The 15,148-nt window shown below is 34.1% G+C and overlaps 1 protein-coding gene across 1 annotated transcript in view; it reads right to left on the reverse strand.

The window, feature by feature from the left end:
* HIBADH (3-hydroxyisobutyrate dehydrogenase) overlaps nucleotides 1–15,148 on the reverse strand; it is a 105,017-nt gene that overhangs the window by 70,257 nt on the left and 19,612 nt on the right. The window contains exons 3-4 of the mRNA XM_019926357.3: nucleotides 13,520–13,629; nucleotides 10,935–11,056 (exon numbers count right to left, since the gene is read on the reverse strand). Of these exons, the coding sequence (XP_019781916.1) occupies nucleotides 10,935–11,056; nucleotides 13,520–13,629 (232 nt within the window). The remainder of the gene's footprint in view (nucleotides 1–10,934; nucleotides 11,057–13,519; nucleotides 13,630–15,148) is intronic.

The raw sequence follows: 15,148 nt of genomic DNA on the forward strand, positions 1-15,148 counted from the left end.
GTATTTCCAACTGAAATGAGAGAAGCCAAAATCTTAATGCTTCACTACTAAATTACACACACCCTAACTAGCAAGGATTTTTTTCCATTATTTTTAATAAAAAAGTAGATTTCTAGAATTTTAGCAAAAAAAGTCATTTAATATTTTAGAAATAAGTAGAAAAAGTCACTGTAGGCAATTATAAATATATATGCATATTATTACATGAGATTTGCATGTGCTTATTCTTATTACATAAAAGCTGACTCAATTATAATTATAAATGGTAAGTATAATTTTTACTAATCCAGCCTACTGTATCAAATTCTTTTTTTTCCCCCTTAATGTTGGCTACATAGCTCACAAAAACCCTGGTGAGAAATTCTAACAAAAAAAGGCAAGAAGCAATTCATGGACAGCAGGAGGCAATTCCAGAACACAGGCACAATCTTTAAAGAAAAACCACTACAGCTTTTTGATGTTAAATAAGTAGAAATATCAGCATACAACAAAGCTAAGAAGCAGACTGTTGTATCAAGTTTAAAAGTAAAATATTCAGTGTCAAATGTCACGAGCACCTTTGTCTAGACTACTTTCAAATGTGAAATTTTCCTGATTTTTAAAACAAAGTTTTCTTTGTAACACCAAAGGTTCGAATGTATTTAGTTTTAGTACGACACACATTACAATCGAGTTATTCAAAATATAGGGAAGGGGAGGGTTGAGTGTGTACAAAAGCGGGAACAACAAGGTGGGAGGTCAAACATTTACTTTGAAAACATATACATTTCTTAATCAGGCTGTACACACTAAGAAGCCTCAGAGAAAGAGGTGAGAGTATAGAATGAGCAACATTTCATAAAGCTTTTTGATAAATAATCAAAGCTAATCAAAGCTAAGCATTAAACATCTCTCTGTACAGTGAACACATTTTTTAAAAGGATAAAAATCAATAGAATGTACACTGAACCTTATTTATTCTGACAAATACTGTAGCACCTGAATACTTGTATTAAACAATGTTTTCTGTACAGTTTATTAACTTATATATGAGTTCATAAAATAGAACATTAATATGTATTTTAATGAAAAAATCTTTTTTATTAAAATTTATAATGAGCCTTTTTTTCCTGCTTTTACATTATCACTTTCTTAAAATGAGCTGATTCAAAAGACTTCCTCAAAACCAGTACAGGAAACTGCAAGAATTTACTTTCCCAAAAACAGCTTTTAAGACATGAACATGAACTGCCTAATGAATCTCATAGTTAGGCTTGTGAAAAGGACCAACTTGCACCTTTCAGAGCTCTTTCCCTCTTTTTAAAAATTCCCATACAGTGAAACCTGCTGACACTTTTTTTATAAGGGCTGGGGCGGGTGTTGAGGGGAGTAGGGCAGTGATTTGCTGCACTGGGGTGGTTTCTGCAACATTTGTGAGGGTTTTATAGGCAGGATCCTCTCTCGAGTGTTTAGACAAGTAAAACAAAACCAAAAAAATAACCAACTGTTAAATGTTCATTTTATTTAATAAAAAAAAAAAAGGCAATCCTCTGCAAATGTTTCAACATTTTAATTTACTTTCATTTCAGTATTAACCACCTAAAAGCAAACACTTGCAGACTTCAGAAATCTTTTTCAGTTCTTTGGAGAGAGACATTTAATCAACCTTGATATTAGATGTATTTTTAAGCTAACTTAAAAGCAAAATCTAGAAAAAGTATTATGACCTCTCCTGAACAAAAAAGAATGTATTTTAAAATCCTCCCTTTATCACAAGCAGGTTTGGATGCAATGCCACCTGGTGGCACAGAAAAAAAATTTTTTTAACAAGGCTTAGGTTTTTAGAAACTGAGCTGTTCTATGAAACACCAACCATCCCTTTTGACTACTCTGCCTTCCTCCTAAACAAGCTATTCATCCCATAGTTTAACAATAACAGCTAATTTTTATTTTCAAACTTTAAAAATTTTAAGCAATTAACTGCATGCGACAATTTCCTTAGTGTTTAAATATCATAAAGGAAGCAAAACATTTTTTTTCAAAAACCTAAATTGTACGAAAGCTTTAATTTTTAAAAGGTGAAATTCTTAAGAATCGGGGGTATAGGGACAGAGTAACCAAACTGCTTTGTAAAATTACACTGTATAATTAATTCCATGGTAAGAACGTTTTTATGGTATGTTTTGGTGACCTTTTATTACCATCAAGTTCACAATGCTGGTGGGCTGCCTTTTAATCCCTCCGCAGACAAAGGCCCTAAATAAACACAGATCCCTTCCTGGGAAAAAGTCCACTCTGGTTAAATGGTAAGGAAATGAGTAAATCATTAGTAATCTTTAAAGCCAAAGCTATAAACTCAAGTTACCTTAAGTTGAAATGAAAGTGTCCTGCAAGAGTTTCAAAGTTCTGTCACAGATAGAAATCTCCAGCTCTTGACTCCAGACTAGGCGCCAGCTGATAAACAAACAATTTAAGTCAAGAGCTGGAGAATTCCCAGCTTTTTCATTTAATGGCTTTGGCCCAGAGTATTTACTGCCTCCAGTTTTATTCTCACTTAGCTCTAAGAGGAAATTTAAACTCATCATTATCTTAAAGCCCCATATGGGTAGCAGTCAGCTCACCTGATAGAGCTCCGCTTACTCAGTAGAAGTTTGAGTCTCAACTAGAAGTGATGTCATAATGTAAACTAATTAACTAGAGTTTTAGGTTGACTTTTTAACAGGCTAAATAAATTTTGTTCAATATAGTTTATATTCCCACTTGGGGTAGTAACAATTCCAAAAAATTTAATTCTGCAGTTTTAATCCAAACTACCAGCTAAAATGGAGGACAGCGTAATGGCTTTCTCACTCCCCGACAGGCGCCCACCCTGCCTCCCTCTACCGCCACTCTCACCCTTGTCCACTAGCCCTTGAATATTATATAAAGCAACTTTTCTGCATAAAATATAGACTATTCCTATTAACTTCAAAATACCCAGTGTTGCTGGGTGTGTTTCCTAACAGAGCAGTGTGTAAGATTTAAGATGTAAATGCTCAATCATGAAAAGCTGTTGATTTTATACGAGTACTAATAAGAATATAAAAGTACAGCCCAATTAAAGCCCATGAGATACCATCAAATATTTCTAAATGCTGTTTTTAAAAGTTTGCTACTAAAGATTATAGATCTCAAAGTCAGAACTATACTGTTGCTCCTATTCCTTTCTCAAAATTATCATTTACTTTTAGAGAAAAATCTCATCTCTACTCAGGATTTTATGTCAAAATAATTCTTTCAGCTATCTGAGTGTTTGCAGATATTTGACAATTACAATAAATCAACTATCCTTCCGCTAGCTGCTTATCTAATGAAAAAATGCTGCAAGAAAATTTTTATAGCCTAAGGTAAAGGGTTAATGTGGCATTAATGCAAAGAAAAATTCTTTCCCACTTCTTAATCTTCAGAAAGTTTTATAAACCTACCTTGGCTGGAAAAGCAAATTAACTATTTCAGTGTCTGCCAAGACTATTTTTCTACTCTTTAATATATGTACATAGTACATTAACAATGTTGGCTACTTGAGACCAAGTATTACCCTCACACGTAAGACTTAGTGGAAATGAAATATAATTAATGATAAAATCACTTGTATGCCTGGCCTCATATTATATTTCACTTTAAAAAATCTCCTTACGAACAATGTTACCTTAGAGACTGCAGTGGATAAACATTCTGATGACCACAACTAATAGTCAATAACTCAATAAAAAAAGATGTCAGATACAAATCTTAAAATTCTTAATACTCTTCTAAAAGAGTCCACATTTCTCCATCGCTGGAGGTAATCTCAGCTAAATACAAAACAATAACAAAAACCCTCCACCTTCAGGTCAAGTTAAATTACTTAAGGCAGAAGGGGGATGGCGAGTCGGCTATCATACCTTCATTGGCCACGTGGGGAGGATGGCTACTATGAAGTGTGCACGTATACTTAAATTTTTCACAATTAAAACACCCCAAGTAAAACAGAATTGTATGGCAAATATATACAGAGAAGGACCTAACCTCAACTTAACATACTTTTCAACTGCTAACATTATCAAACTTTCTTTAAGAAAATCAGACATCTAAAACACTGCAAGTAAGTCTGATAATGGTTTGATTGCGATGACAAGGCCCTTGTCAAATTCTTAATTCCACTGCATCCTCCCACTTCACCCCCAATAGCTATCCAGGGATCACAAACAAAACACAATAAAGACATAAGGGATACTGGAACTAATTTCACACTGCTTAGGCATCAATAGATGTTAATGAAAAATAAATTATATACAATTAATAGCTTTAGAAGGTTTATTTACTAAATCTACTTCACCTTTATATAAATACTGCTAGGCAGTCCTGAACTGTGTGACCAGACCCAGTTGTGTCTGGTCTGACTTACATCCTGAATGGCAATTAAAGGACATTAAAAATACCCTGGGATTACTTGAGGCAGGACCCCTGCCTTATCCACGCTCTTTCCAACAGACCCATGTGAGGAGAACCCTCCACCACAGGACAGAGCCTGGCAAGAGCAACTCTGGTAACGGTTACTTGACTGGAAATTGCAATGCAGTTAAAATCTGGCCTGCAGATTTGGAGATGAAGGAATCGCAAACTGCAATAGAGTAAATTCTTAGAAATAAACTAGGTTCTTGTTAGCAATAATATTACTAACAATAACTGATAGCAATAATACAAACACTGAGTGAAGTGATCACTTTGCCTTCTCTAGCCCACTCTTCTACTATTTTCTGAGGAGACAAATTATTAAAGCTGCCTCAACCATGTTATCTTGGGCAGTGAGTCAGCAGTCTTCTCTAAACATGCTAAGAACTCATTAACACCTTATGCAGGGACTCTTGTCCCTGACAACTGTTGTAAGGGAGTCTCAGGCACGCCAAAGAATGTAAAAAGAGGTTTTTATGGGCACCTCTTCTTTGGGACTAATTTCAAAGAAATCCTTGGAATTTATTTACCAAACATTTCTGAACCACTTTGTGCAAACTGGAGAAAATCCCAGGCAAAATGTATTCTCCAGAGACAGAAAGGATACTTAATGGATCAGGGTGATAAGTAAAATTATGGTTAAATGTAAGTGGATATCATAATTAACCCATTTCTGGGTGTACTGGTACTGATGAATCTTATGTCATTTCTGAGGAAATGGATTTGTCCATTAAATCAAGTTAAAGAAAATTTTAATTACTTGAGCTACTAACGCTTTAAATACCACAAATCAGACCAAGCAGAAGCTCACTTTAATATTTTTCAAGATAGAATAATCCAAGTCTCTGAGACAGAAGTCAATGCCACAAAGTACTTTTAAATTTTATAATAAATAACAGAATCGATCATTTTAAAAGCATCATAGTAGTACAATTCTTTAAAGGGAAGAACCCATGAAAATGAATTATCTTAATCATGTTAAATCAACTTATTTCAAATCATTAAAAAAAAAATGTTACTGATGTAAGACTAAAATCTAAGAATAAATACTGCACACAATACTACTGTGTAATCAAACAGCTTGTGAGAGCATCAAAGACCTATTGATAGCTCGTTCCCCTCCATACATTCTAAACTATGGCAAATTCAGTTATATGAAATTTGATAAAAGAATCTGCTTTTGGACAGAAATAGCAATGTTTCAGCCCAAAGCCAAGTAAAATTGCCAAGTTATAAACCTCTCTAAGAAAATGTTTTAATGGAAATACCAATAGACCTTTAACCATAATGCTGTTTGGTGCCAAAATATAAATAATTTTTGTTTTTGTGCTCCCTTTACCATAAATTAGGTACAGGTCAAGTGGAAAAACAGTAGGTATCCAGCTCAGTGAGCAGTTCCAGTTCAAGGCCAAGACTTGCACACTTGATTTTAAAAACAATAATGGAGTCTATATGAGACTTTCATTGAAGAATTTAGCAAGCAAGTCTATCTCTCTAAGAGAAAGTCCTTAATAGGTTTTGTGCTTACTATTCCATATTCTAAGAATATCTCAAACAAATTACTAAAACTTAACCCAGCCAAGTAAGTAGAGTATTAAATCTGGTTTCCTGGTAGGGAACTGTTATACAAACACATACACACAAGTTCAATTATTTAATTTTGATATTAATCCCTAACCGGAGCAATATTTTAGCAAATCTATGAGGCTTGCCAGCACAGAAAGCCTGGGGCTAACTACAAGGGCCACTTCAGAGTCTCTTCAACTCAAGGTTTCTATGCAAACCTACAGACATACTAGGCAATCAGTGAGCTTATTCTTCAATTATTCAAGCACAGTTAAGTGCTATAGTTATGCTCTTGGAGCAGACTGAACAGTAGTCATTAGTCTCAAACAATAGTTTTTAATTTGCTTTATGTCTAGCATTCATTATACAAGAGAGCTAATCAAATTGGAACTAACATTGTGATAGCAGACCCATTCCATACTAAAAAAAAAATGCATGTGTCCAAATTGGTGTGACTAAACAACATTTCACATTAAAGGATTACAACTTTCATAAAGATGTGATTTACACAAGACAGATAAACAGATTAGGGCATCATACTTATGAGGCCAGTGTCATGGGCTACTAGAGAGCCTGGTTAGCTTTAGTTTGAGAACCACAAACGGTTAAACAAAGGCACGGTATTAGACATATGGGGAGTCAGTGTAAAGATCATTCAGTTTAACTAACGCCAAGTGAAACTACCTGCTAAATCCTAGGGATACAAAGATAAATGTTCCACAAACATACCAAGCTTGTCCATGCCTCAGAGCCCTCACAGAGCACCTCCATCTACTGAGAACACTTTCCCTTGACTGCACATTCAGATCTCTGCTTAAATGTCACTTCCCCAGAGAAGGCATCCTGTCCACTCTACGTAAAAGAGCCCTCCCCATAGTCTCTGTCTCCTTAACTGTTTACTCTGTTTTTTTCCTTCATAGTACTTATCATTGAAATTATTCTTGTTTACTTGTTTATTCTCTCTATTCCTACCAAATCATAAGCTCCATGAGGCAAAAGATGTTCACTATCTTTAAAGCTCTAACTCTAGTACCTAGAACATACCTAGTATATAAGTACTCAATAAATGTTTATTATATGAAATCAGCAATCAAGGTGCTCTCAGCATAATAGGATTAGAATGTATAATCAGAAAACAGGATATAATCTTGTAAGAATTATATAAATACAATAATTTAAGTATAAGACATTTCATTAAAGAAAAAATGAAGACCTTCATTTTTAGAGTTACTTTTAAAGTTCCAGGCTCTCCCTAATATCCAAGTAAACTTCTTTTAACTTATTAACAGAAGTACAGCAGAAAATGAAACTAAAGGTGGTAGGAGAATTATAGGAACTAACCAATTTCCTTTCTTCCTTGCTTAAAGAATATTTACTAAAGAACCATCAAATTGAATTCCAAATTCCACTGGTTCCCCCTCGGATATAATCAGGAATCATCTATAAGATTTCTAGTTGATCTTCAACATAAATTTTCCATTTCTAGAACTAAAAATCCTTCTCTAGCCCTAGAATCGGCTGTATAAATCAGATCTGGTGTTACTCTCTCTCTTTAAATATCCATAGAAGTGAATATAAGATAAAAGTCAAATTAAGTATTAATAGAGCAGAAGAAACACACAAGGTAACAGTAAGGCTCTATTTCTTAAACTGGGAGGAGAGTACACATGGGCCTGATGTATACTTATACTTGGTACCTTTATAATTTTATAAATATTTTGTATATAAATTCAATATTTAACAAAAATTGAAAAAAAAAAGTGTTACTCCCTGCACTCAAAAAGCTTAAAGTCTACAGGAGGAAGTGAATCAATGCCTATAAATATAATGTAATGTGGGCTTTGATAAAAGCATGTACAGTTTGACAGCTTCTAAAGGAAGCACCAAATGGGCTGAGGCATGATCTATGCTACAAAGTGTTAACTGTACAAGTAGAAAGGTTACTCACATTGGTTTCAGGATGATAATGATAGCAGTTTAAGCATCACTTGCTTTTGATTTTTTTAAAAAGTCACATGGAATTTAAATAAAATTATATTATTTGTAATAAGGATGATGTATAAAAAGCTGCAATAATGAAACCTGAGGAAAACCTTCAATGTATTACTCCATGGGCTAGTAAAATGATACAGTAAAGATTCTTTTCATTGCATTCCCCAGAATAAAAGTTAGTAGAAAGCAGAAGAAGGGGCTGGACTAAAGAAATGAATCACTATCTCAAAAATCTATGCAACTTCAAATTCATCTAGGTTAAAAAAAAGCTTGTCCTTAAAATGCTAACCACAGAATAAGGAGTATAATATGTTCCTATTTTAATTTTTAGAATACTACTGTATTTGTAGGTAATAGCTGTATATAAATACACAAAAATGCATTTTTTTTAAATCTAAGATAAGGAACAAATGAGGGGTGAGGGAAAATGGACAAACATGGGGGACATTTTTTAAGGTTTTATTCAAATTACCTCAAATAATCCATGTTTCTGACAAATATAGAACCTCTATAAAATTGTGGTCCCATCTTGGGTATCTAACTTGGGTATCTATGCTTTTTCCAGGTCCCTTTTCCTTAATTTTATTTAGTTAAAATATAATGATTTTTAAACCAGTCAACTCTAACTTACAGAAAGTTTCCTCTATTTTATTTTAACTGAAAAAGTGGAGACATTTTTAATCCATCATATTAAAAATATAAAGATAATAACTATGAGAAGACAAACATAAGCTTCTATTATATACTGGCTAATCTCATAATGATCGTGTCAACCGATAAATTATCACAAACCACCTCTACACAAAGCTTCCAGTCTATAAGCACAGATTCAAGTATTCACTATTACAAATTAACATTTTTGCATTCTTAAACTACAAAAGTGGGTTTAAAAACAGCTTGATAAGAACAAGGAGTAATTTCAAAGTTTTATCCCAAGGAAGACTATATTATTTTTAAAACTTAAAATAACACTTAAAAAATCAAGTTGGTATTCTTCATTATCAAATGATAATTTCAGGCTATACTCTTGAAGCAAAAGATCAACCAACAGCAAGATCATATGTACCATGTATCAATTTTTTAATTAAATCACAGAACCACTCAAAGAAGAATTGTTCACTTTATTAAAACCATTCTACAAAAAAAATACCAACACCAAGCTTAAAACTGCTTATTAGTATTTTATGATCAAAGATCCATACCACATTATAAACCTTTACACCCCAAATCCTACTTAACCAAGTCAATATAACCATTATAGGGGCTAAAAATTATTTATACCTCCACCTATACTCAAATGTGGTTTGGGATATAAGATACCTTTACAAGACCATTAGGTTCTTTATGAAAAAAATAAACTGATTTAAATCATATATATATATATATATATATATATTTTTTTTTTTTTTTTTTTTTCTTGCGGTTACACAGGCCTCTCACTGCTGTGGCCTCTCCCATTGTGGAGCACAGGCTCCGGACGCGCAGGCTCAGCGGTCATGGCTCATGGGCCCAGCCGCTCCACGGCACGTGGGATCCTCCCAGACCAGGGCACGAACCCATGTCCCCTGCATTAGCAGGCAGACTCTCAACCACTGAGCTACCAGGGAAGCCCTATTTTATTATTTTTTAATCCCAAAGCCAACAATCGAGTTTAATATAATAGGAGTAAAATTGCTACTCCATTGTATACTGCTATATTGCTATAATTACATATGTATGTATGTGTATATGTATACAAATACATATGTGTGTATGTGCATATATATTATATTCGATCTTGCTATTAGTATTTTATATACTATTAAGCTTTTAGAATTTTATTAGTGGGTCTCCTTGTCCTCTGATTGAGATGATGATGATTTCTAAGTATGTCAATGTTGTGAAATTTATTTATTTATAGACCTTCTAATATTAAGCCATCTGTACATACATGAGATAAACCAAACTAGGTGGTAGTGTTTGATCTCTTTCATATGAGGTTGGATTTAGTTTGCTAATATACTTTATAAAGTTTTTACTTCTATATTCATGACTGATGTAGACCTACAGTTTTTCTCTTTCATAATGTTTCCGTCTGGTTTAATTATCAGAGTTATACACATCTTACAGAGTGAGTTGGGGAAGCATTTCCTCTTTTTGTATTGCCTGGAAAAGTTTGTATAAAATTGAGATGGGGTTCGAGCCCTGGTCCGGGGAGATCCCACATGCCACGGAGCAACTAAGTCCATGCGCCACATCTACTGAGCCTGTGCTCTAGAGCCCGTGAGCTACAACTACTGACCCTGCATGCTACAACTACTGAAGCCCGCGTGCCTAGAGCCAGTGCTCCGCAACAAGAAAAGCCACTGCAATGAGAAGCCCACACACTGCAACAAACAGTAGCCCCCGCTTGCCACAACTAGAGAAAGCCCGCACGCAGCAACGAAGACCCCACGCAGCCAAAAATAAATAAATTAAATAATTAAAAAAAAAAATTGAGACAATCTGCTCCTTGAAAGTCTGGTAACACTCACCTGTAAAACCACCTGGGCCTAATGTTTCCCTTACGAAATTATTTTTTCTTTTTTGCCACTTCTTCAGTTTCTTTAATAGTTACAAGATTATTCAGGCTAATTATTTCTTGAATCTGTTCTGAAAAGTTAAAATTTTCTAGGAATCGATCTATCCCTACCCACAGTAATTTGGACCAAAAATTCATAGCTCTTCAAAGCTGTAATATCCTATTATCCGAATTTAGAAAAAGCATTGTATTTTAAGAGTATTAAATAACATAAGTCAGTTTTGCTTTGTTTTTATTTTTAATGAGGAAATTGAGAATCTGCAATAGCTCTAAAAATAACTGGATATATCTTGGGTAGCACAAAATCATAACTGTTACTTATGACAAACAGAATAGATGTGCATATATTTTAGCTACCACTTACCACCAGAAACAGGGGCATCCATGAAAACTGCTCCCATTTTCTCAACTTCTTTGGCCAATTCTTTTGAAACCATAGGATCAATAGTACTGGAATCTATTAATAGTGAGCCTTTCTTCACTTTTCTAAGTAAATGAACAGAAATATAGTTTTTAAAAACTACAGTTTTATAATTTGAAAAATATAGTTTACAACTCTGAATAAGCATTTCATGCAACTACCTATATCAGAATCTGCTAAAATTCACCAGATATCAAGGAGGTCTTTGGTTTAATATTAAAAACATTATTAGAACTGGTTCAAAATCTCAAATTCATTTTCAGATCAATTATAGTTCAAAGTAAACTCGAACTATTTCAAAGAAACCAAAATAATCTAATAATCTATATGGTATAAATTCTGGTTTCAGGTGAAATACTAACCATAATAATATAGGTAAGCTAAGATGTAAGCAATTTAAAACACCTATTAACTTTAAAAGGGCTATTTAGTAGGATTTAAATTTTTGTTTGTAAAGTAGCTGGGTCTCTTTAAAAAGTAATTTATTTGTCTTTAACAAGGCATATTGCAAATTTCACATATCCATTTTCATTTCCACTAGGTAGAATAAACATAAGCAGTTAAAATTTAGCCATTTGCTTTAGGATGGCATATTCTTTAATAACTGCAACTTTGGAAAGACAAAATAAGACATCAAACAGGCAGAAAGGAAAACACAGGAATGGACCTATAAATCTCACAGAGACTTTTTGTTCTTTACAGTAAATTTATATACAAACATTGGTAAAAGGGGGAAGCAGTCTTTTCATATATCATATTTTACATCAATAGTTAAGTGGCATTCTTAAAGTAAAACAGTTCTGTTTGCACTATAAGTGCAGACTATATACCTTACAGTCTATAATCTATGCCTATCTTCACTGGCTTGGAAACCGACCTAAATTACAATTTATTTAAAGGGCTATGGCTAACCTTGAATTCAAACGTCCCAAAATTCTTACTACAGGTAAACTAACCCAGAGGACATTTAATCATAACCATGATTGGAAAGTTAGAACTGAATAAATAAAAATATTGAAGGGGAAATAGAAAATCATTGCTAAAAACTATAAAAAAGAAATTTTTTTCTACAGAAAAAAATAGCACGCAAAATGCTTTAAACAACAATTTTAGACATATGAATTGATCTGGTCCAAATGCAACGGCTGGGTATGTTCCATAGAAAAGAAATAGCACACTCTGTTATATAGATCACCTCAGTATGTGGAATTCCACTTTACATACCCTAAAATATAAGAATTAAGTTTACCAGTCTTCTGTGATATTAATATTTTTAAGATCTTAAAGCTTTAAGCAAACGGGAAATGGTCTCAAAAATTATACACGCACAGGGTGTGGGGAAATGATCCAGACCCAAAAGAAAATAAAGAACTACCCATGAGAAGCAAATTACACTTCAATGTAAAGCCAAAATCTTTCAAAGCACTCCCTAGACAAAATTGCCCTGGTTGTTGGCCACCATATTCCGAGTAAAGGATATTAATAAACGTAGGATTTTGTCTCCACAAAGTTTTTAGTAACTTTTTCTTCAGAGGTAAAACAGGGCCATAATTGGAACAGACTAGGTAATGAGACAGCTAGGTCACCTCAGGACCACATACACACTGTGGGCCTGAGGGCTCCATCCAAAATGAGAATCTTTCAACTTTCCCTGAAATCTAAACATTTATCTTATCAGTTTTCTGCCTAATATTCAAGTGTCTGTTGCTTCTAAATTTGCTAGTTTTCCAAAGCAATTCAATTTCCCAAAACCTCAAATTTCATGTATTACAGCTTCAAGAAATTAAACCCTTTCTTTTAGCCCTTCATGTGTCTACAAAGCCTACCAGTTTGCTCTAGCTCTCTGCTGAACTTCAACAACAAAACAAGTTAGGAACAGGAATCAGTAAGACCAGAAAACTAAATTCAACCGCTGTCATCCTAACATAACCACAAGGGTTTTGGCAATAGGTAGCAAGTAACCAAAAGGTTCTCAAAGCCAGGGAAGCTAGTTACTGGGTAGGAAACTCTGACCTAAATTATATATTATTTAAAGAGCTACTGCTAATCTTTAATTCCACCCTCTCTAAGTTCTTACTACAGATGTACTAACCCAAAGGACATACAATAACTTTTTATTTTATAATAAATTTTAAATAATGGTGTTCTTTCCAGTGCTTCGTTTCATTTTTCATAGAAATCTCTTCCTGAATTTCTGTAAACCGTAAGAAAATTATGCTTGTAACATTTGTACAGTTTAAAATGCAAGCTTTAAAAATCTCTTAAACAGGTTACCAATGTAAGTTTAACGCAAGATTAAAGGGAAGAAACAGAAAGCAAAAAAAATGTATTCCCGAAAGTCACATACTTGACTTCACTGAAAAAATAACCCTTTACAATGAGAGAAACCACACCATTCACTTTTAAGACATAAAAATACAGTACAAGAAGGTTTAACAAACATAATTGTAATTTCACAATAGTTCTAACAAATGTGAAATTCATAAACTATCATAACAAGAACATATCTACAGTTGAGAAATACATACTTTAGAATTCCATTTGCTCCAGAATAAGCTTCTATTGCATTGATGCTGGTGGGCAACATTGTAATAATTCTGTCAGCTTTTTCAGCTACATCTGCTGGGGAAGACACTACCTTTAAAAAAAAAAAATTGCAACGGCACATTATTTAAATTAAATGCAAGCAGCTCCTACAGTACAAGTAGGATCCACTTTTTATGCATGCCCATAATAGTGACAGTGAATAAAAACTAATCCTTGTTTTCAAATGACAAAAACAAAAAACGAGCAAAAAAACCCGTTACTGCCTAAAATAGAGTCCATTCCTTCACACATACAGATGCAATTTCTATGGAATCACATCCACTGTTTACTTTAAAAAGTGTGAAGTGAGTTGAGGGGGAAAAGGGCAAAACCCAACAGGCCTGGGAACGGACACACTTCTCATGGATTCCTCTAAGTTGGATTCTTAAACAGCATACTTTTTGGTAGATGCTCTAAGAAAACATTCTCGTATATCAGACTTGGTAGCTGAACTACAGGATACACCAATTAATTCATGGGCAGCAAAATCCACAAGTAAATTCTCAGGCCCCCATTACCACTATCTTCCAGCCTCTATTTTCAAGAAAAAAAAAATTAAGCCTGTTTTATAAAAAGTCAAGAGAAGGACATAAGCATGCACTGCACTGAATGTGAGTACCACCATGAAGTCTGAGAGCATGAGCTGTCAGGTCTCCTGTGGAAACCATATATACAACAACATACGAACAGGCATCAAGGTACGCTCTCTCTCTCAGAAGTCAGAACCCTGACTTCTGCTTTAATGATGACCATGAACATACTGTACAAGAAAGCTGCTCTGCCCATCCTCTGTACATATGTTTACAAGTATGGGTGTACATACCCTCACTCACATTTCCCCCACCCCCTGCTCTCTCGAATATATACACCATGATACACCTGGCCAGCTGGTCAGCAACCAAAGAGGCCAGAAGAGACCAGGAGATCACTTCTTGACTGAAACTCTCCTTTAACAGAAAGAATCTATCACCCCAATTATCACGAAAGCTCCTTTCCAAAGCCTTTTCTCTCTTTAAAGAAAAGACAAGGAACTATCAGGAGGATAATCAAAACTTTCTCCATAGGAGAACTGGCACATAAGCATCTTAGGAATGGGAATGCCTCTGCTTTTCATGTGGTGGAAGTAAACGAAACACTTTCTTTCTGTCTTTGATGTACAGCTGATGAAAGAATGAGAAACCAAACACAGTGTGCAATCTAAATATTATGAGCTAGAAGCAATTACATTTCATTCTTCCGTAAGAGACTATCAGCTTCTAAATCAAATTCTACATAAAGGCAGTTTTAACATAATTTCATAAGTTGTATTCTAAAATTTCGGATAATCAAGTATCCTGGCACTTTGTGTACTAAGTGATAATATTAAACACCTCAGACTCTAAAGCCAAAAACAACAAAAAAAAGACAGTCTCTCTCATCTAAAGGCAATACAGCATTTTAGAGTCTACAAAGTGGCACATTCAACAATATGTATATTTTGATATATAGTGGGGATCGGCCACAAATAATTCTGGAAAAAATTTTTTTCCATCAAATTACAAAGTAATACTTAAGTTAGGTGAAAACCTTTC

The sequence above is a fragment of the Tursiops truncatus genome, chromosome 9 (assembly GCF_011762595.2).
Source record: "Tursiops truncatus isolate mTurTru1 chromosome 9, mTurTru1.mat.Y, whole genome shotgun sequence".
Classification (NCBI taxonomy): domain Eukaryota; kingdom Metazoa; phylum Chordata; class Mammalia; order Artiodactyla; family Delphinidae; genus Tursiops; species Tursiops truncatus.